The 21260-nt window shown below is 37.8% G+C and overlaps 1 protein-coding gene across 1 annotated transcript in view; it reads left to right on the top strand.

The window, feature by feature from the left end:
- Nucleotides 1-18205, top strand: part of LOC117665160 (ras-related and estrogen-regulated growth inhibitor-like) — a 36404-nt gene extending 18199 nt beyond the window's left edge. Inside the window, exons 2-4 of the mRNA XM_034416725.3 lie at nt 6719-6775; nt 11446-11519; nt 16216-18205. Coding sequence (XP_034272616.1) covers nt 6719-6775; nt 11446-11519; nt 16216-16701 — 617 coding nt within the window. The 3' untranslated portion in view covers nt 16702-18205. The remainder of the gene's footprint in view (nt 1-6718; nt 6776-11445; nt 11520-16215) is intronic.
- The last annotated feature ends 3055 nt before the right edge of the window (nt 18206-21260 follow it).

Genomic DNA, 21260 nt, shown 5'->3' with positions numbered 1-21260 from the left:
TATCAAACATAACAAATGTTCAGCAGTACTGATGGATTCCTTAAAGTAGAACACGGTAGCGCTTCTATGGGGCCTCCTCCAAGAGCAACCATGTGCATGCTTTTGGCTCAGGTCTGTAGTTTTTAAAACAGCAGTCCTATATAGTCCCATTAAATTTGGTGAAAATATGGTTCATGTGATTTTCCTAACTGGAGGAATTTTAAAATTTATGGGTATAACCCAAGCAACCTTACAGCATCCTTAGATAGCTGCTAGAGCTGCTGGCAGAATTTCCAGTGATAAATCACTCATTAGAAGATTGGGAAGTCACATTTTAATTTTCCCAGGGTATAGCATCACTCTGGTCATGTGAAACCATAACTCCTGGATTCAGAAGCTAAACAGTGATTGGCATACTGCTCTTATTATTGCTTCTGTCAAACTTCAGACTGGCTCATCAGAAGTCCCCTAGAATGAGCCCTGAAGGGAAAAATACTGGAGCCTTTCCCTTGAATCCCAATGTCTGTGGCTGCTCTGTGCTCACTGGCCACTTTTAAAGAGAAGAACACATACTAGCATTGCCTTCTTAATAAGAAATGCTGAGCTTCAGGTGCAAACCTACATGGTTTTTAAAAACAGTGATTTGTGTGAATAAAAACTGAAGATATGTATGCCTTTTGCAAATTGCTTATGATAGTGATTTTCTTAAGTGGTGAATCTACAATTTTGTATTTAGGGTTTGTGAAGAACCTGAACTAATGGGTATGTGGTTACTCACCACCACCTCTCTCTGCTGAGCTGAGTTGTGGCCAAGGTGACATTTGTTCATAGAAGCATGATTACCTAAATTGTGTAATCATTTTATTTGTCAAACAAATAATTATATTAATAATAATAATAATAATAATAATAATAATAATAATCTAATCAAGAATCACAATTTGCTTTCCATCCCTAAATTTAATTCCTTTTAACTTACAAAATCCCACCAGATTGCATTTGGTAAAATAAATAATTAAATCTAAGAAAAAATAGTGTTGTTTCATACTCAAAAATTAAAATATACACAGTTTACTGTATCCAAATCTAAGTTTGTATCACTTTTCCTTTGCCAGCTGAGGTGCCTCTGATACTTTTCCAAGCTGTTCTCTGGTTTGTTGTTTCAAAAAAGCATAGAATTGGAGAACTGATTAATCCATTGATAGCCATGTTGTTATAAACAAATTTCTGACTGCTGTTGTAGTTTAGTGGGGGGAAGCTCCTTAAATTCCTTTATAAATGGTGGCTAACTGCCATTTTTGAAGATGGGATATCATCCAGCAAGGTCTAAAAAGCATCATTCCTCTATGACAGAAGCTCCCTGAAGGATCATTTGGTCCCTATCCTAACCGATTTCAAGGCGAGCTCTAAAAATGTGATGGCTTAGGGTGTTTGCTGGGCCTTTCTAGGTTGGGAACGATGTTTGTTCATTACTCCCTCAGAACAACCATGCCTTTATATCATAATGGCAGGGATGGTGCAATTCAAGATGAAAATGGGATGCGGTTTGCCCTCTTACTCTGCCTGCCTGGCACTTTCCAAAGCTGGAAGAGACTTCTATGCATGTTTTGCCACATGCTGACAGTAACTCACTGAAAACCTCTTCTTAGTATATGGCAAGTATTCAAGGAGGCAATGGAGAACTGAAGCAACACGATTATTTCATTTTTAAAAACACAGGGATCCATATTGTAATATTGTTTCAAGAGGGTCCTTTGAGAGCAAAGACCTCAAAGGCCTGTACAAGCTTATTAATAACCATTGTCATTTTTTTTCTTCTGAAATGCTTTTAGAGACATTGGATAAAACTTAGTCAATGTTATAATTTGTTTATTTGCCTTGGCCATCTGTGGTGCTACAAAACCTCTCGAGGCGTCTGACAGTATAAAAGAAATAATACAATAATGTTAACTGGTATGACTGCTACCTTAGATATTGTGGTTTTAAATATAAACAAGTTATTGGTTTTATTTATTTATTTGATGCTTTTAAAAGTCTTTTTTTAAAAAAAAACATAAAAGTTTAAATCTCCCCCAGAACATTAAAACATAAGTAATAATTTGAAAAACAAGGTAATCTCAGATTTATAGGTCCTTTTATTTTTTATTTTTATTTATTTTATTGAATTTCTATATCGCCCTACTCCCGAAGGACTCAGGGCGGTGCACAGCCATGAAATAAAACACATAGATATACAAAATTTAAAATCGAATTAAATGAATTAAATAAATTTGGCTGAATTAATACCCGTAATTTAAAAAACCCATAATTTTAAAATACATTAAAAATTTAAAATTTACACTTAAAAGGGAGAAGACACTGTGGTTTTGGCTTCATGGTATAAAAGACCAAAAAAAATTAGATCTTTAAAATCTTTTCTTTGGCTCCTGGATTTAACATTGCAGTCATGAACTTTTAAAAACCAGTTGTCTCTTTTATTTGAAACAAATAATTATGGTTCGCTATTGATTTTGAGCCAATTTGATATGGCTAGTAGTTTTTCATAATATTGAATAGTAATACGGTAAGATTAAAGTATTAAGGCAGTCACAAAGAGGAAAAGAGAACGTATTTTACGTTACACTGCTTATTCTTGGCTTAATAAATTATTATTGCCATGAATAAATACTTAGTTTGCCCAAATGACTTCAAATATTCCAAAGAAAGAATTTCCACAGTTCTGAAGCAATGACAAACATTTTTTTCTCCCTGATGCTATTGTGCAAACAGAAAAGTCATGCAACAAGTTTGCGGATCACATGAGATCCACCAAGCAGTTTTTTGCAACCAGAGATTATTTTTTAACCAATAAATAAAATAGTAAATTTACAGCCACTGCTGCTGAGTACTTCCAAGCCTTTCTGCTCCACTAGCCACAGAACAGCTGATCAGCACTCCAGATTTTGCAGCCCACAAAGATTTTTAATTTATCATTGTGGCCCTTTCCTTAGGCACGTTCTGCTTAGACTTTAGTTTCTGAGTAACTTGTCCAGGGAAACTTTGTCTTTTGGGTAGGACAGAGCCAGAATTTAAAATGCTTTCATGTTTGTATTTCGATGGTTGAATTTCTAGGAGTTGTGGTTTTGGGTCAGGGGTGAAATGCTCCCAGTTCAGACCGGATCGCCCGATCCGGTAGTGATGGAGGCAGGTGGTTCGGAGAACCAGTAGCAAAAAATCCCTGCCCCCCCCCCATGCCCAGCTGAGCCACACAATCATCACAGGGTTTTTCTTTGAATTTTTAAAAGCATTTTTTCTACAACCTCTTCGGCCAAAAAATGCTTTTAAAAGTAAAAAAAAAAGCCTCTGATGATCATGCGGCTCAGCTGGGATTGTCAAAGGGATCATCAGCTGATGATCCCAGCTGAGTTGCCTGATCGGCAGAGGCTATTTTTTTCTTTTAAAAGGCTCTGACGATCCCAGCTGAGTTGCCTAATCAGCAGAGCTTTTTTTCTTTTAAAAGGCTCTGACGATCCAAGCTGAGTTGCCTGATCAGCAGAGGCTTTTAAAAGAAAAAAAGCCTCTGCTGATCAGGCAACTCAGCTGGGATCGTCAGAGCCTTTTAAAAGCATTTTTTTACAACCTCTTCACCGAAGAGGTTGTAGAAAAAATGGTTTTAAAAGAAAAAAAAATTGGCCATGCCCACCCAGTCACATTAACCACCACCCCCACCAAGCCATGCCCACAGAAGCGGTAGTAACAAATTTTAGTTTTTACCACTTGTTTGGGTCCATTAGTCAGTATTGTATGATTCCCCCAGCTCATCCTTTTGTTAGGAAGCTGTTCCCTAAATAACAGTCCACAGAGTTTGTGCTTAAACTGGTTTTTAGCCACAACTGTTTCTCAACAAGGAGCCCGTCCCTCTCTCTCTTCCAGTCTGCCAAAGCCACCTACATTCTTTAATCTCTGAATCCTGGACATTCTGTTAAATTTAGTCTTCCTATTTTTAAAACATCTGCAGAACACATAGTTAAAACTGATTTAGAAGAAGAATATGTAAATAGTTCTGATGGTCTAAAACTATCATATTTTATAATAATCATTTTATTTTATTTATATTGATAATGTTTAATCTGTATCAATATGGAAATCTGTAATTTATTTGAAGTCTTACTAAATTAAAATAAAAAATAAAAATGTGCATGTGGAAAAATATGCTCCTGTATGACTCTATCATATATGAGATCCTTTTTTACATAAACAAAGCCAACTATGACCTCTGTATGGCAGCTATGAAGAACATAACTGCAGCATTTAGCAAACAGCCAGACCTCAGTAGTGCTTGGAAAGGTGACCACCAGGAAATCTCATGACTGTAGAATAGATCAGAAGAAGGCAATGGCAAACTCTTTCTGTACTGTGCTTAAGAAAACAGCATGGTTTCCTCTGTGTTATTGCCAGGAATCAGGTTCAACAAGAAGAACACTATTATTTTAATTACCACTTAGGATTTAACCCAGAGGAAAGGGGCATCAGATGAAATTATCTCTCTCTGTATAGCCTTAGGGAGCACATTCTCCTCTGCAATTTTCATTTTTTTTCCTGTCATTTATTCCGATATACATCATGGCAAATCTTTACTTTGTGCTCTGCAAAAATAAATGTTAAGTGTGTACAATACTTAGCATTTATTGGGGCTATTGTTAGATACAAATCTAGAATATTTATACTGTTGCCCAGAAATTATCTTAAGTTGTAGCAGGACAAAAAACAGTTGTTTCCCAAAAGTTTTCTCCATCACAGATAAGCACAAGATTGTTCAGCTCAGAACAATTTGCAATATATCAGCAAGACATTATAAATCCCTGTTATCTATTCTCTAAATTGGGATGTGAGTTAGAAAAAGTTAGGGTTCTGATCTGAAATTCCTAGGCTGAATTCAATAAATGCTCAGAAGTGCCTTTCTGCCTTAAATTCTAGAAGGATAGTTTCCACCTCCTTAGCTACTATTTTGGTGGTAGACCTTGAAATTAGATGCTAATAATATCCTGTGTGTTCTTTACATAATTGAATCTATATTCTCCTGGATTCTGGACTTCCTTGGGGTTCTGAGAAGATGATAGTGTGCCTTTCTAAACAATTCCATCTGTAAACTTACACCAGGCATTCAGACTCCTGCCACCCACAAATGTGCATTACATTTCTTTCAGTCTTTTCTCCCTCTTGCTGTCACATGTAGTACAGCACTTTGTGCAAATTACAGATAGACGGAATGATTCAGTTCATCAACATGAATTCTCAAACCATTCTATTATTGTAATATGTAAACAATTTTCAGAAAACAGTATTCTGCTTTCCTGCTCCTTGACCAAGAGCTTATAATTTCCATAACACTTCTGATAGTGCTAGTTTGGTCGCCTGATCTGTCTTCTCAAACCCAATGGGGCCTACAAGCTATGCTGGGTATGTACAATGAGAGATTATATCTAGTGCCTCCAAAGACCACCCTATTGAGAACTGTAGATCTAACTCCTCTTTCCTAGTTCATTTGTGCTTATGAAAAGATTATAGTTATGCTTAAGTGGTCTTCCTCTGGGAATAACTGCTCCTGTCCTAGCCTTGGAAGTGAAAATTGAATTTGGTTAAAATGAATTGTGTTTGCTGGGAAAAAAGACAGAAAGCAGTATTTTTCCATGGTATAAGAAAGACAGAAACAACATCGGGATTTCAGAAATCCTTAGACTAGACTGGGAAGTTAAACAAAAAACATCCCAGACAAAGGCAGTGACAAATAACATATTATTAGCAAGAAAATTATATGGACTTTGAAGAAGATTTATCTATTATCAGTCCAAATTATGATTTCAACAGAAGCCTTTGCCTGATGAAGTTCAACAGAAGAAAGGTTTGATCCTTAGATAATACATCCCATTGACTGATTTTCACATACATTTCTCATTTAAATGAAACAGAAAGAAAGTTTTTTTTTTAAAAAAAGCCTTTAGCTATGTTTTCCTATTTGCTACCAGGAAACAAGGCAAACTCTCTTTGGGACTCACATAAGAGTCGACCCAAAATATCTATGTTGTTCTTTTTTGCAAAATATCTGCAGCGGATACAGATTCTCAGGCATACATGTGGATCGTACTTATGGTATATTTCTAGCAGATATCTGGTTCCTTCATAGAGGGAGTAAGAGAATGATGATCTGCACTTTGGGTGATTTCTTGAGCTGCCAGCTCTACCTGGCTCCTGTTTTTAAATATTCTTCTCACAATCATTTTGAAAGCTACAGCTTGTTCTTCCTCAACCTGGCATTGTTCATTTCAGTTTGGTATTTGTTGCAATTCTTTGAGTGTTGATACTGTATGTAGTAGTTTCCCTCAGAAGTATGTCTTGAATCTCATTCTTAAGTAAACGTTAAGTGAAGCCAATTGCTAACACGAGGAAATTTTAGCTCAAATTTCATAAATACCTTGTTTTAAAAAAGCATTTTGGACAATCATTATATTCTAGAAATGAACTGCCACTTCACCTAGAACCTGTCATTCTTATGCCCTTCAAACTTTGCTATTTTTAGGTGGGGGTATAAGCCAATCTGAATGTCTTAAACTGTTACCTTAATTTTTCTATGACATATATCTTTTCTATGACAAGTGGATTCGTGTATAAGGTGGATATCTGTAGTTGATTAATAGCTAAACTATTGTATATCTATATTGATTTGCTCTGCTAATTGTTATTTTTTCTTTTTCCAATGAAGCATTGACAGTAAGATTCATCACTAAGCGATTTATTGGTGATTATGACCCTACTCTAGGTAAGTTTAGTTACTTGCTCTGTCAAATCAGTGTGTTAATTTGTATTTTATTGATCAAAGGCAGTTGCTGTTAACATTGGATCTCAGATCAAAAATATTTAGGCAGAAGAATTAAGAAATAAAATAAGTAATAAAATAAGTAATAAATAAGTGAAACTAGTAAACTAACTAGTCAAATGGTTATCAATGATGATTGACTCTGCTGCCATCTTACCTTCATTGGTCAAGCTCACATAACCTAGAACAGCTTTCTGCAAACTTGGTGTCCTTCAGAGAGGTCAAAAGACAATTCTCCATCAACCCCTTGCCTTAGACTCATGAGAAAAGGAATCCAACTCATTTGAAAGGCACCAACTGGAGAAAGCTGTTATAGAAAGTACATATTCATAGGACCAGTTAGTTGATGTTCAGGTGAATTGCAGTGCTGTAATTTAAAACTTGTCTTGTTGGATCAGGTGAGACTCTTATTTTAATTCACAATTTGGTTTTGCTAAGTTGCCAGCCAGAGTACTCTGAAGTAGAGACAATATTCTTCGCCTGCCATTGTTTCCCTAATAGTAGTATTTGGAGATCCAAAGACAACTCTAAATCTTCAGGATGGAGAATCTTTGATAGACTTATCTACCATGAATTTACCCAATTCAACCCCAAATATCCTAACCATTTCTTTTAAGGGAGGTTTTGAGCTATCTGATCATTATGGTTGCTCTCTTCTTCATTTTTTCCACCCTATTATATGTTTCAAATGTCACAATGAGAACTGTACCCAGTATTTCAAATATTGTCATATCATAGATCTGTTATAAAACCATTATACTGTTGGCAGTTTTATGTTCAGTTCTTTTCCTAATGATCCCTAGCTTGGATGTGCCTTCTTCACAGCTGCCACACATTGAGTCAACATCTTAATTGAATCATCTATTATGACTCCCCATCTATAACAATAACAACAAATGGAACATCGCTTGAATACCATCAGCACTGACAAAATTACCATCAATTAATTGCAAAAGCCAGCTTTAGTTGGAACAGCTTACATCCTGCGACATCAAACAACATCTCCCCCCAGATCCTTGGGAAAAAATTGATAGGTGGAAAAAAATATCAAATCCAGTGTAAAAGACTGGCTGACCGTGGGACTCTGGGACCAACCATAATAATATAAATGTATGACTCCCTGACTCTCAACTACTCTTTTTCCTATATAATAGTTTAGACTGTAAGAGTCCAGGTGGTGAAGTGGTTAGAATGCAGTATTGCAGGCTAACTCTACCCATAGTCTGGAGTTTGATCCTGAAGGGCTCAAAGCTGACTCAGCCTTCCATCCTTCCAAGGTCAGTAAAATGAGGACCAGATTGCTGGGGGCAATATGCTGACATTGTAAATCATCCAGAGAGTGCTGTAAAGCACTATGGGGCAATATATAAGTCTAAGTGCTATTGCTATTATATTCCATCATTATATATGTGCAGTTATCTTGCTTTGCCCCAGTGTGCTTCACTTTATATGTTTACTGTATTTAAACTTCTTCATTGGTTGTTTTGGTTGATCATTCATCAACTGAAAAGACCCTTCTGAAGCTCTTCACATTTTCTTGTAGAATCATCTAAAACCATGGCCAGTTCACTGCTTATTCTAAATAGGGATCATTTATGAACTGTTGAAAAAAATCAATCCCGATATAGATCTTTGAAGGACTCCACCCTTGCTTCCCTCCACTAAGAAAGTTGTTCATGTATTCACAACTTTTGCTTTCTGCTTTTTAACCAGCTAGCAATTCATAATAAAATAGGTCCTCTTATTGCACAACAGAGAAGCTAACTTAGGAAACTTTGATGAGAAACTTTGTCAAGACTTTTTTGAAAATTCAAGTATATGACATAAATCTGTCTGGTAACATTCTCATTCTATAATTTACTGGATCTACATTTGGTCCTTTTTTAAAAAATAGGTGTAACATTGGCGACATCAGACACTAACCCCGATTAGAAAAGCAAATTACATATTGTTGCTATAAGGGCAGTAATTTCAAATGTGAATTCTTAAAAAAACAATTATTTAGGTGATATTATCAAGACCTAATGATTCATTACAATATTGCCTTGCAAAATATCCTAGAATTTTCTCAGCTTTCTTTGGTGGTTGCAATTTCTTCCCTGAAAAATTTGTGTAGGCTCAGGTCCACATCTCATTTGATAAAGGGTGATGCAACAAATCTAACGCTGTATGATGCTTATTTTATCTCTGATTTTTTGCACATTTAGGCTGTGATGAACATGTTTTCATTTAGGTTTCAGGCTAGCAGTCTTCGACCTACTTATAATGTTTTTTTTTTCATTTTTGCAGTGAACTTGAAAGTAATTCGTAGAAAATTAGACTAATATTCATTGTGCCCTACTTTTTCTTCAATTTTACTTCCTTGCTTTGTTAGAACCATGAAAGCATTCCTCAGAAAAGTAAAAGCTGTTCTTTAGATAACTACTTTGAATATAGGCTTGTAACAGTAAAAGTTCAGATATTTTAAATATAGCAGCAAAGAAGCTTGCTGTGAAAACTGGAACAACTTCAGGGAGGTGCTTTAATTAGCAATTATAGTTTTGGAAACACTCCCAAGAAACATTACTATACTGTATGGAAGTAGTAAGGCAAAATCCATGACTGGAATTACTACATTTTGAGATTATTTTGATAGATAACTTTTCTAGATGGAGAGCAACATTTTGTGAACTATAAATTCCTGGATAATTACTGAACATGTCTCCATTGGTTTTTTAAAAGAAATTGTCCTTGCCTCAAGGGGGGGCGTGGGGACGGACGGACCCTAAACACTTTTTTTTTCTTTTCTTTTCTAGCTCTAAGAATATAATCCCTGAGTGGTAAAACCCCACTGAATATTAAAGAGATAGAGATGTATTTCCAAATAAATCTTCATCATATATTTTAAGACATCACAGATTTAACTATTTGGAGGGAGCTATGGGTGGGAAGGAATGGAATCTGAAATCTCTCTCTATTTTTTTTTTTAGTAGTAATGAATAGTTAGGAGGTAAAGAATAAATCCAAAGGTGGATATTATGCTTAGGCAGAATATAGCAGTTCCCCTCCTTTTCCACACTGTTAAGTACAGTACCAGCCTCTTTGTCTAGAGAAAAAGAAGAATGCCTTTAGGGCCAAGATGAATGAATCTGGCTTGTAGTGGCTTGGTCACGTGGAACTCAGAAGGTAGAGATGAGAATTCAATAAAAAACAAAATGATTGGAAAGTAAGATGGCTTCCAGGCATGTTTTTTTTTTTTTTAAGCAGGTAAACTTTCTGCTTTTCTCCTGCTGAGTTCTGACAGGGCCTCATTTTATAGCATTATTGACATGCTTTCTTTTAAAGCCCATGGCAAACATTTCTGATACCTTCACAGATTCTCCATGCTTAATGCAGAATTGCTTCACTGAAGTTAAAGGACAGCTCAGTAGCTCATTATGTTTTTGCAGTCACATTTCTACCCATCATCATTGCTATGATAGTGCACCAATGATGGTAGGATGAGGCCTAGAACTGGTGCTCCATCCTCACCTAACAAACTTCTCTGTCTCCTTTATCTCCTCCATATTATGCATTTCCAGAATGCATTTCCAGAAGATGGAGCCTCCTTTTGTTTTTTTCTCCTCCTTATGAATACCAGAGGGATTTATGTGCACTTTTATTGCTGTTATGCCTTCATATTAAACCACTCGCAGGATGTTTTCCCAGATGTTTCCTTATTCAGTCTTGCATGTTTTATGCTCTAAGCCTAGTCCCTTGTGAACAGTGGCTACCCATTCCTCCCCCCCCCACTTAGCTTCCTTCAATTATGTCTTAACTGTTATTTCCATAAATATATATACATGATGCCGTGGTTGTGTTTCTCCAGTACTATTTGTGCTTACATTTTGGTGAATTCTCAGGAATGTCACCAGTGCCTCCTCCAAGCCATGGTATTCCCATGTTATGTTCTTCTCTCATTCAGCATAAGGATATACAGTTCTTTTAGGCAGAGGACTATACTTGACCTTTGAATGGTATGTTAATATTAATAATAGCAGCATGGCCAGGACAAAACATAAATTATACTAAATTAAATAAACCTCTAAATGAGTTAAATACATTTAATATGAGTTGAGTCATGTATTTAAAATAACTTAATGGAAACTGTTAGATGACATCTGGAGGCCATGTCAGGTATTTTTTTAAAAAAAATATAAAGATAGAAGCTTTTATTATGACATTGTTCTGTCTGTGCAACTCTTCCTAACTCTCATTAGTTTAAGTAGACAATCAACCTCTGGTAAAAAAGACCACTTCTTTGTCCGGTAATCTTTATCATCTGATGATTTATATTTTTGTATGTTTTTACTATAAATATACTGAAGATTATTGCACTGAAGTGTTAGAAATGTCTAAAAATATACAACCCTAAGACTTATTAAAGGCCAAATGTGTGTTCCATATTAGCCTTCTCCCATTTGGTGCCCACCTGATGTGTTCGACTAAATTCTTATCATGTCTCAGATAACATGGGAGCAAAGAAAGGTTGTTAAACACTTCTGGAGATATCAGACTGTCAAAAGACTGCATGTAGCATAAAAAAAAGCTTTATTTATAAATTTGCTTTCTCACACAATGTTTCTGTTCCACAGAGATGATTTACAGGCACACAGCAATCATAGATGGAGACATGGTTCATTTTGAAATTCTTGACACAGCGGGGCAGGTATGGTTTTAGTGGCTTCATTGTTAAAAAAGGGGGGGAGGGGAATGGTCCTGTAGAAAAGGAAAAGTACTGCAGTGAACACTGAAAATGCCAAAAGGCAGCTTTGGCCTGTGGTAGGGAGGTATGGATCACTCTTCCTCTGAACATTAAAGAATAAGAAATGAATACACTATGTGACAAATAAAAAACAACAACATATAAAAGTAACTTGGGTTATGTATAATTTTTTGTAATACATGGTATTTTAGATGCATTTGTCCCTAATATGTTGTTTTATTGTTATTAACTATAATGTGCTTTATTAAAATGCATGCAGTTTGTATGAAGAGAAACAAATGCTAGCGAACTCCAAGATTATCACTTTATATCCCGCCTTTATTATTTTTTACAAATAACTCAAGACAGTCAGCATATCCATTACTCCGTCCTATTTTTCCACAACAATAGCAACCCCATGAGATGAGTTTTCTCCCTATAGATAATGGTTTTGGTTACAGACATAAGCTTAGCCATGATAAAATCATGGAGTAAGGAGATGGGAAATAACATGTAAGATGTGATAAACGAACAAATTCCAAAAATCACAGGACATTCAGATCCTTAGAGAAAGAAGAAATAGGAATGCAAAAGATGTGGTGTAAGGCTGTGTGTAAGAAATTAGAATCGATTTAGAAGTAAAACAGTTCATGTGACAGAAAAAAAGCAGTATCTTTGCAAAGATTAGAAGATGGGAAGGTTGTTGAGAGTGTGGTTGCGCGACAGCTCCTCCAGTACCTGGATGAAACGACGTATCTGGATCCGTTCCAGTCGGGCTTCAGGCCTGGGTACAGCACGGAAACGGCATTGGTCGCATTGGTCGATGATCTCTGGAGGGCTCGGGACAGGGGTTGCTCCTCTGTCCTGGTCCTATTAGATCTCTCAGCGGCTTTTGATACCATCGACCATGGTATCATGCTGCACCCGCTGGAAGAGTTAGGGGTGGGGGGCACTGTACTATGGTGGTTCTCCTCCTTTCTCTCTGACCAGTTGCAGTCTGTGTTGGCAGGGGGGCAGTGGTCGACCCCGAGGCCCCTCATATGTGAGTGCCACAAGGATCGGTCCTCTCGCCCCTTCTGTTCAACATTTATGTAAAGCCACTGGGCGAGATCATCCGTGGTTTCGGGGTGAAGTACCATCAGTACACTGATGATACTCAGTTGTACATCTCCACCCCGGACCACCCCAACGATGCCCTTGAAGTGATGTCCCGGTGTCTGGAGGCCGTGCGGATCTGGATGGGGAGGAACAGGCTCAGGCTCAACCCATCCAAGACCGAGTGGCTGTGGTTTCCGACGTCCCGATATAGTCAGTTGATGCCATCGCTGGCTATTGGGGGCGAATCGCTGGCCCCCACGGAGAGGGCTCGCAACTTGGGTGTCCTCCTGGATTCACGGCTGTCTTTAGAAGAGCACTTGACGGCCGCGACCGGGAGGATTTTTCATCAGGTTCACCTGATTCGCCAGTTGCGTCCCTTTCTGGATCGGGACTCCCTACACACAGTCACTCATGCCCTCGTCACCTCCCGCCTGGACTATTGTAATGCTCTCTACATGGGGCTCCCCTTGAGGAGCACCCGGAGGCTCCAACTGGCGCAGAGTGCGGCCGCGCGGGTGGTTATGGGCAACATGGCACTCCCGTGTGACACCTCTCCTGCGCGAGCTGCACTGGCTCCCAGTGGTCTTCCATGTGCGCTTCAAGGTTTTGGTTATCACCTTTAGAGCGCGCCATGGCTTAGGACCTGGTTACTTACGGGACCACCTACTACCACAAACAGCCTCCCACCGGCTGGTACGCTCTCATAGAGAGGGGCTCCTCCGGGTGCTGTCAGCCAAGCAGTGTCGACTGGCGGCCCCCGGGGGAGGGCCTTCTCTGTGGGGGCACCAACTATCTGGAACGCGCTCCCCCCGGAGATACGGAGGATCCCAGATCTGCACACTTTCCGCCGTGCTCTTAAGACCCTCTTATTTCAGCAAGCCGGCCTGGCCTAATTTTTCTCCCCTTTCTTTTAAATTTTTAAACTGAAATTTTAATTTGTTTTTAAATTATTGGGATTTTAAATTATCGTGGGCTAAATTATTTAATTTGGTTTTAAATTGTTTCTAACTTTTGTACTTCTATATTTTATCCTGTGCCTGTTCACCACCCTGAGTCCTTCGGGAGTAGGGCGGTATACAAATTTAATAAAACAAACAAACATTTCAACAGTAATATGACTAAAAAAAAATCACATTTTTAAATTTTATTTTATTTTTTGATTTCCAACAAGATGGAACAACTAGCCAGAATAGCTAGAGAATGCCTGTCTGTGAAAAGGAAAATGGAAAAAATGAAGGCTACTTGCCTTATTGAGTTCTTACTGCAATTTCCAAATCTGGAATACACAGAGAGGCAAAATATAATAAGAATTTGTAAACATCAGTGAAGCTTGTTGTGGCTACGCAGGTTGCCTCTCTGCGCTTTGATCAATTGGTAGTTCCTTGTTAGGATGCCCTAAAGGCCCTCTGGCACAGGTGCTGAGGGTATTAATTACTACAGTTTAGAATGACATTAGCTCTAAAGAACCAAATCAAATCATGCAATATTAGTTCCTAGGTGGTCATTTTTTAATGCTGTACTGTATTTCAAGGGAACATTTTTTCTTATTCTGAATTAAGCCAGCCCTACCATTTTGGCAACAGAAATACGGTAACCCTTAAAGTAACAGGTCAGATATATGTAATTTGAATTAAATATTCATTCAGTTACTTCTATGATAGGTAGCAGATACTGTTAAGCAGTTAGGTTCTAATAGAATCCTTCAGTATATACTCGGATTTCTCAGTTTTATTTATCTGGAAGCCCATTTTTTATTCCTTTTTTTCCTCTTTGTGCATAAAAAAATAGATCACCTTTGCACATGCAAAGTAAGCTTTTAAAGGGTCAGACTGATTGATTGTCAGTTTCCTCTCTGATTAGGGTGTTGGCAATAATGTAGTAAAGGACATAGAAAACAAGTTTTGAATATTTTCCAAGCACTGGGGGGCTTTTCTATTCATTTAATGAAGACTGGTCCTGAGTCATGAACCACATTTAGGAAATGCTACGATTTATTAATAATCAAACTCACTTTCAAAGTATTAGCAATCTAAGCATTAACCAAATGGCATTGTACGAATGCCAAAAAGAAGTTTGGTATTTTGAATATAATGGATGTATAATGGGAAGGGTGCTGGATAAATTTGCTCTGTTGTTTAATGTTCATCCACTTCACTTGAAGCCTCTTCTAATGGTACTATGAGGAATCACTCGGTTAGGGAAAATGGCAAAATCTGGAGAACTGAAAAAAAAAGTTTTAAAAATGTACTGTCCTCTACCAAATGGCCAATCTAATATGTTCAGTAATTCCTCCAAACTGAGTGTTAGAGGGGAAAACAGAATAACAGAGTTGGAAGGGGCCTTGGAAGTCTACTAGTCCAAACCCCTGCTCAAGCAGAAGACCTATACCATTTCAAACAAATGGTTGTCCCATCTCTTCTGAAAAACCTCAAACTGGGAGGGAAATGAAAGGGAGTAGCCTAAATGAAGACTATATTTTTAGAGAACACACATTCGGCTTTAGAGAATTGAGTGGGAAGTAGTGATACTCCCTTTCTTGCACTTGTCCATATTCCACTATGTATGTACCCAATCCTGCTTTCCCCAATAGACAAACACAGACAATGTAGACTGAGGGAGAAGCCTGTGAAGGATGGAATGGGATGTTTAGGCGCCTACAATTAGCCATGCCCACTTCAGTCCCATCTACCCACTCAAGCAATTCACAGCCAGCTTTCCTCCAGTGCCTCTGCCCCATTCTCCACTGCCAGTGGTACCCTGGCCCTCCTCCCCCAGCCTTTTGTCCTGGCCCATTGGCCGAGACACGGTTTGATCTGGGTGTTTGGCTCCAAGGGAGAAGAAGCTTCCAGTCAACCAGGCAAGCCTTGCAGTTGCTTTTCACTCCCCCTGCACAGCACACAAGTGGTGGAGGGGGAAAATTGCGAGGGGGGGGCTAGCAACCTTTCTGGCAAGCCTCACAGCTGCTTTTTGTGAGTGAAAAGCAGCTGTAAGGCTTGCCAGAAAGGCTGCTAGTCCCCTACTCCTCATAATTGCCCTCCACCACCACTCACACGCTGCACAGGAGGAGTGAAAGCAGGTGTGAGGCTTGTCCGATTGGCTGGAAGCATCTGGTCCCATGGAGCCAAACATCTGGGTCAAACCATGCCAGGACAAAAGGCTGGGGGTGGAGGGCCAAGGCGTGGTGGAGAATCGCAGGGGCAGAGGCACCGGAGGAGGAAAGCTGGCTGTGAATTACCCTGGGTGGGTGGATGGGGGCAAAGTGAGTGCAGCTAATGGTAGGCGCCTAAATGTACTAAACCCTATGAAGGAAGACAGTTTGTAAGAGAGTCACAATAAGTGGAGGAAAGGTTGGGTACTCTCTTACAGGGATACCCTTCCTTCGCCTGCTTTCCAACTTTTATTATCCCTGAATGTCTGACCTTGTCAGTTTCCCTTCTGGGAGCTGTCTGACTTTCTTTGTACAACTACTATTTGTCACAATCAGTGATGTAGAGGATTTCTGATTTTCCTTTAGAGAAAGTGCCAGTTTTATACTGATCTGTGTTTTCTCTTTCTGGACTAGGAGGAAGATTCTCTCCAAATTGAAGAAAAGATAAAGTGGGGAGATGGATTTGCTGTAGTTTATTCTGTCACTGACAGGTGTAGCTTTGATGAGGTGATGAGGCTGTGCTTTCTCATCAACCATATCCATTCAAGCCCAAAGCGGAACAGTGGCAGTGGAGAACCGCCAGTTGTGATTGTTGGAAACAAGAAGGACCTGCAGTTTGACCGAATGGTAACCTTTGAGGATGGAGAAAATCTCTCCAAGGCTTTGAAGCATCCTTTCTATGAGATCTCTACCAGGGACAGCTATGAAGAGACTGTTGTGGTCTTCAACACCTTATATGGTGAGCTGATGAAGCAAGGGCATTTTTCCCCAGGGTCCTTCAAGAGGCGCGCATCATCTAAGTTAATGGAAAAAATTCCCAAAATTCATGCCAATTCAAGTCTAACTTCAGCAGGCAGGAGTCTCAGCTTCAATTCGTTCAGGGACTACATCCCAGAGTGAACATTTGTCTAAACCGCTATACAGTGATGTTCGAAGCACACAGAGCCAGTTCAAGATAACAAGGAAGAGGCTGCAGAATTGCTAGCACAAAGGGCAAGAAGCCTGCACATTGTTAGGAAAGCTTTTTTTAAAAAAAAAAATCCATCAAAATTGGAGTATCTGAGTTTGATTCTTAGCTGATAGCACAAGGCTATGTGAGGCAACAGAACAACTATTCCACATACCCTTCCCCATGAATTTGTTCTCTTTCATTTAAAACTAATTGAAGCCAGTAGCCATCTTAATGGCAGAGAATTCTAAAAGTAAGTGAGTTGTAGCGTGTTCTCCTGTAGCGTCTTTTAAATTTGGATTTAAGAGCACTATAAAGCTCCATTGGGTTGGGGCCTTTTTATTTTCTCTTCAACAACAAGAAAAACAGTAAAACTAAATGTCTTTGCAAATGGGAATTCAGGTGCTGAATTCAACAATGGTTGAGCCTTGTTAAGTGTTGATCTCTCTTTTATGTGGTTTACAACAGTGGTTTACAAGGTCTTAAATATATTGTTATCTCTTTGGTTCTTACTACTGATCTGTCTTTTCCAACAAGCATAATATGTGTGCATCTTTTACAGACCGATTAAGACCATTGTTATCATTTCTTTTTGATGGATGCAGTAAAAACTACCCTTAATTTAGTCAAATATACTTAGCCCACTGAAAATGTTTGCTTGATCTATAGGCTTGGGTAAAAGGGTGCTTTATTTGCATAAGAAGGTACAAGGAGATCAGACTTTGTGGCCAGAGGGAAGAGATGAACTGGGCAAGTTTACAGTATCCTACAATTTAGTATTTAAAAGCCCATTAAGTCTACTGCCAGGAAATTCCGGGTACTCTTTACCAGAGTAATTTGAATTCAGATAATTCAGATAGTGTGGGTAATAGGAGACAAAAATGTGTCCACCTGACTCCCCCCTTTTCAGATTTTGCTTGAAAATGTGAATGTATGAAGCTGCCTCATGGGAAGTTCCTTCTAGCTTATGAGTTTCTATTTGGACAGGTAGGAACTTTTTAACATCTCAGCTTCACTGTTCCCTGAGATGCTTTAGCAAATAAAATGTTCCTTATTTGAAGAAAAATAACTGGAGAAATGCTTGAAGCATATATGGTTTGCCACAGATCTACTGCCCCTCTTCAACCTATCCCCCCCTCCCCCCTCTGGGAGCTTCATCTACTAGGCCAATATATTGCTCAGACTCCAAGGCACTTGTTGTTCTGGAAGGAGAGATGACAGATTAGTTGGTTCAGGTTTTTCCCTAAGGCTCCTACATGGCTTCTTTGCATTGGAAAACTATTTAAATAGCCGCCTGCTCACTTCTACTACTCACTTCTTTACAGTGGTTTGTGTGGCTTCTTTGCAATGCAACACACAGAAACAAAAGGTTTTATGTCTTAAACATGCAGATATTTTACATATACCTTGAAGGATGCTCTGTATTTCTAGAAATAATAAATATGTCTGTATTAATTTCTCTGGCTCTTGATTACTATCCACTCCAGCTAGTTCTCAAGTTAGAGACAGAAGTTTTGGGTATGTTTTTGTTTTGGCACCGTGTGACTTTACAGTTACAATTTGCATTGTAGAATTATTACACTTACTATTAACTAAAATATTAACTTAACATATGGAGAAGGAATATGCATATGTATTTTTAGATACACACTTTGGGAATGTTACAGAGATCATGAAAAGAGAGTGAAAATGTGATAAATCAATAAATGAGAAATTAAGTAAAACAGCCATATCAAAATAGTACTTAGATGCCAGAATTCTCTGCTGTTCAGTATATAGCTATTCCAGCACCCAGATTCTTAAAAACAACTAGCTAATATGGACGACTTTTTATTATAATCAAAAGTTCACTGCCTCCACTCTGAGACATGTCCACAATAGCATAGAAATTGTGGGTAACAACAACACAACATGCATTTCAGAGATTCTTGAATGGTTCCCATTAAAAATATTTCCAGCATATGAGTGAAAGAATCTTCCAGTTCCAGATATTTTCCATTTCAGTGCTAATGCCATTCGTGCTAATCCTTTGGTGCTTCAGTGGGAATAAGGAAATGTCATATGCTATCAAACCATCCTGATGCTGACATAAAGAAGGAAAAGAATGGATGCTTTTGTTATCATGTCTAGGAGCTCTCAGTTAATAGTTGATTTAAAAGCATCTGGTGGGATCCCAGAAGTGGTCCTTCTCTATTGCAGTGGCTGTCCTCTGGAACACTACTATCCTAGGGATGCATATGGCTCCATTCTGATGATATTTGAAACGTCTATGAAAACCTGTCAGACCTTGAGGAAGAGTGGGTATTGAGCCTATTGGCTGTTTTTCTTTGTATTGGTTTTTCCCCTTCTACATGCATAGTTCTTTTACTGTGTTTTATGTTTTTATTTTTTCCTCTTTCTTTTAAAATTCTAAGCTGCCCATAGTCATCTGGAATCAGGTGATCTCTACATTTCATAAAACAAATAAAGGTGCACTTAAATCTCATTGAAATCAGTATGAAAAACTATTAATAATCTTTCACACTGATTTTACGTGAATCCACATGCAAATAATTAATAGTGGACTGTTATGAGTTTATTTCACTTATGTTATAGGATAATTAGTAAAAGAAACCCTTTTATTATTGTTGTTCCAAGTTAATAAAAGTGAGCATTGTATTTATCTTCTGTAGTTTTTAGCTCAGAAACAGTGATGTCGGCTTCCTCCTCCCCTTTATTCCAAAGTAATCAAAGAAAAGATAAATATGAAATACTGTAAATGATTATTTAGAGGAAAGTCTTATATAGCAAATGAATCATCAGCCCAGGACTTGGAAAATAATGATAAACACTATTCCATTGTTTAAAAAAGTAATCTGGGACCATTGGGTGTTATGTATAACATCATATATGCTTTTAAGTGGTTTTTTCTACAGTATAATATTATACCACTGTCTGCTATTGGTTTTCTCCTCTTATTTGGGAATGTTATCTTTCTCAGACAAGTTTATTCTAATTTAGATATTGTTTCCATGTGAGAAAACTGTCAATAAAATTTTCTTTTAATCTGCTAGGCATAGGGAGTATTCAAAAATAATTACATTTGATTGATACTTTGTGTTCTATTAAATATTTGTTTTTCTTAATTCAGTGGGAAAAGATCAATAGACCTATATAATTTCATGCACCTTTATAACAGCAATACCAATTTATTTATTTAGTGTAATGCAAATACCTGGATTTATAGTAGTTCAAATGTTAATGTCCAGTCCACCCAGCCATTCAAGAACAGGATGGTCTATGTTGAAAAAATCAGACATTGGGCCGATGTAAGCAATATCAAATGTAGCTTTCTTGTATAGTTTATTTTATTTTTAAATTTGTATGCTGCCTGGCTTTCTTTAATTCTCCTATTTAGGTTGGCCCTGGTAAATGCTTGGGTGCAAAACCATCTAGGAAGCCCATTATTGGAGGTTCTAGTATCCTTAATCTTTAAAGTTTCTGGATGAGTCAGGTAGCAACTGGAATTCTATTACATATCCAGTGTATTCATCACCACATTCTTGATGCTATTAATTGGTGGCTTCATCTGTAGGCCATAGTGTTGTGATATTACTGAGTGCTGAAGAACCATTCTATTTTTTGCACATAATTCAGGGAGAAAATAGAAAGAGATGTGATTTCACAAACTTGCTTGTTGCTCTCCTTACAAATTGTATTAATTGTTTTTAATTGTTTTTACAGTTTATGTTGTGTGCTGCCCAGAGTCATTTGTTGAGATGGGCAGCTATAGAAAATAAATAAATAAATAACATCTCGCATGTCATGGACCCAAGGTAATTTTTCAGGGAGCTGTGTAGGCAATTTTGAAAGTTCATGCAGAAAAGGTTCAAAACAGTCTGATGAGATGGGTCAATCTCTCAAACAAACAAAATTTGCTTTACTTCAATTGCAAAAATCTCTAGTGAAAGGCAGCTTTTCTTTACATGGATGAATATCACAGTTTTCAAGTTCTGTTTTATGACATTAGGGTTTATCTAACTCCTTTAAATATAGAAAGTTTACAAGTGACTTCCTTTCTGGTAAACTATGCAGAGAATTCCTTGATAAACTGCCTGGTTGCTATTGACTCATTTTAATATTGATACATGCTCAAAAGGCCATCTTGGCCTTAAAACTAAACCTGTCATTTTCTCAGGGATTGGAAACCTCTAGATTTGTGTATGTGTGTACACATCTGTCAGATTGCTTCTTAAAATACCTATGAGAGAAAGAAAGTGCTGTCATTGAGGCAGTTATCTAAGTATCCACTGAATAGAAGTAGAAGAATCTAATTGTAACAGAACTGGATTACTATATTTTGAAGAAAGTGAAATAATATAAATCAGGTATCATTACAAAAAGGTGAGGGAAATTAATAGATAGTTAAACTGAGTCCATAATTACCTAAAACAATCCAATTAGATTCTTAGCACTTGTACATTCTCTACAATTATCCTGCTCTGACAGTTCATGCAAATATATTCCAGTG

This window comes from Pantherophis guttatus, chromosome 1 (assembly GCF_059756535.1).
Source record: "Pantherophis guttatus breed Tessera chromosome 1, ASM5975653v1, whole genome shotgun sequence".
Lineage (NCBI taxonomy): Eukaryota > Metazoa > Chordata > Lepidosauria > Squamata > Colubridae > Pantherophis > Pantherophis guttatus.
Note: the sequence above shows the minus strand (reverse complement) of the source record. Positions and strands in the feature narration are given on the sequence as shown.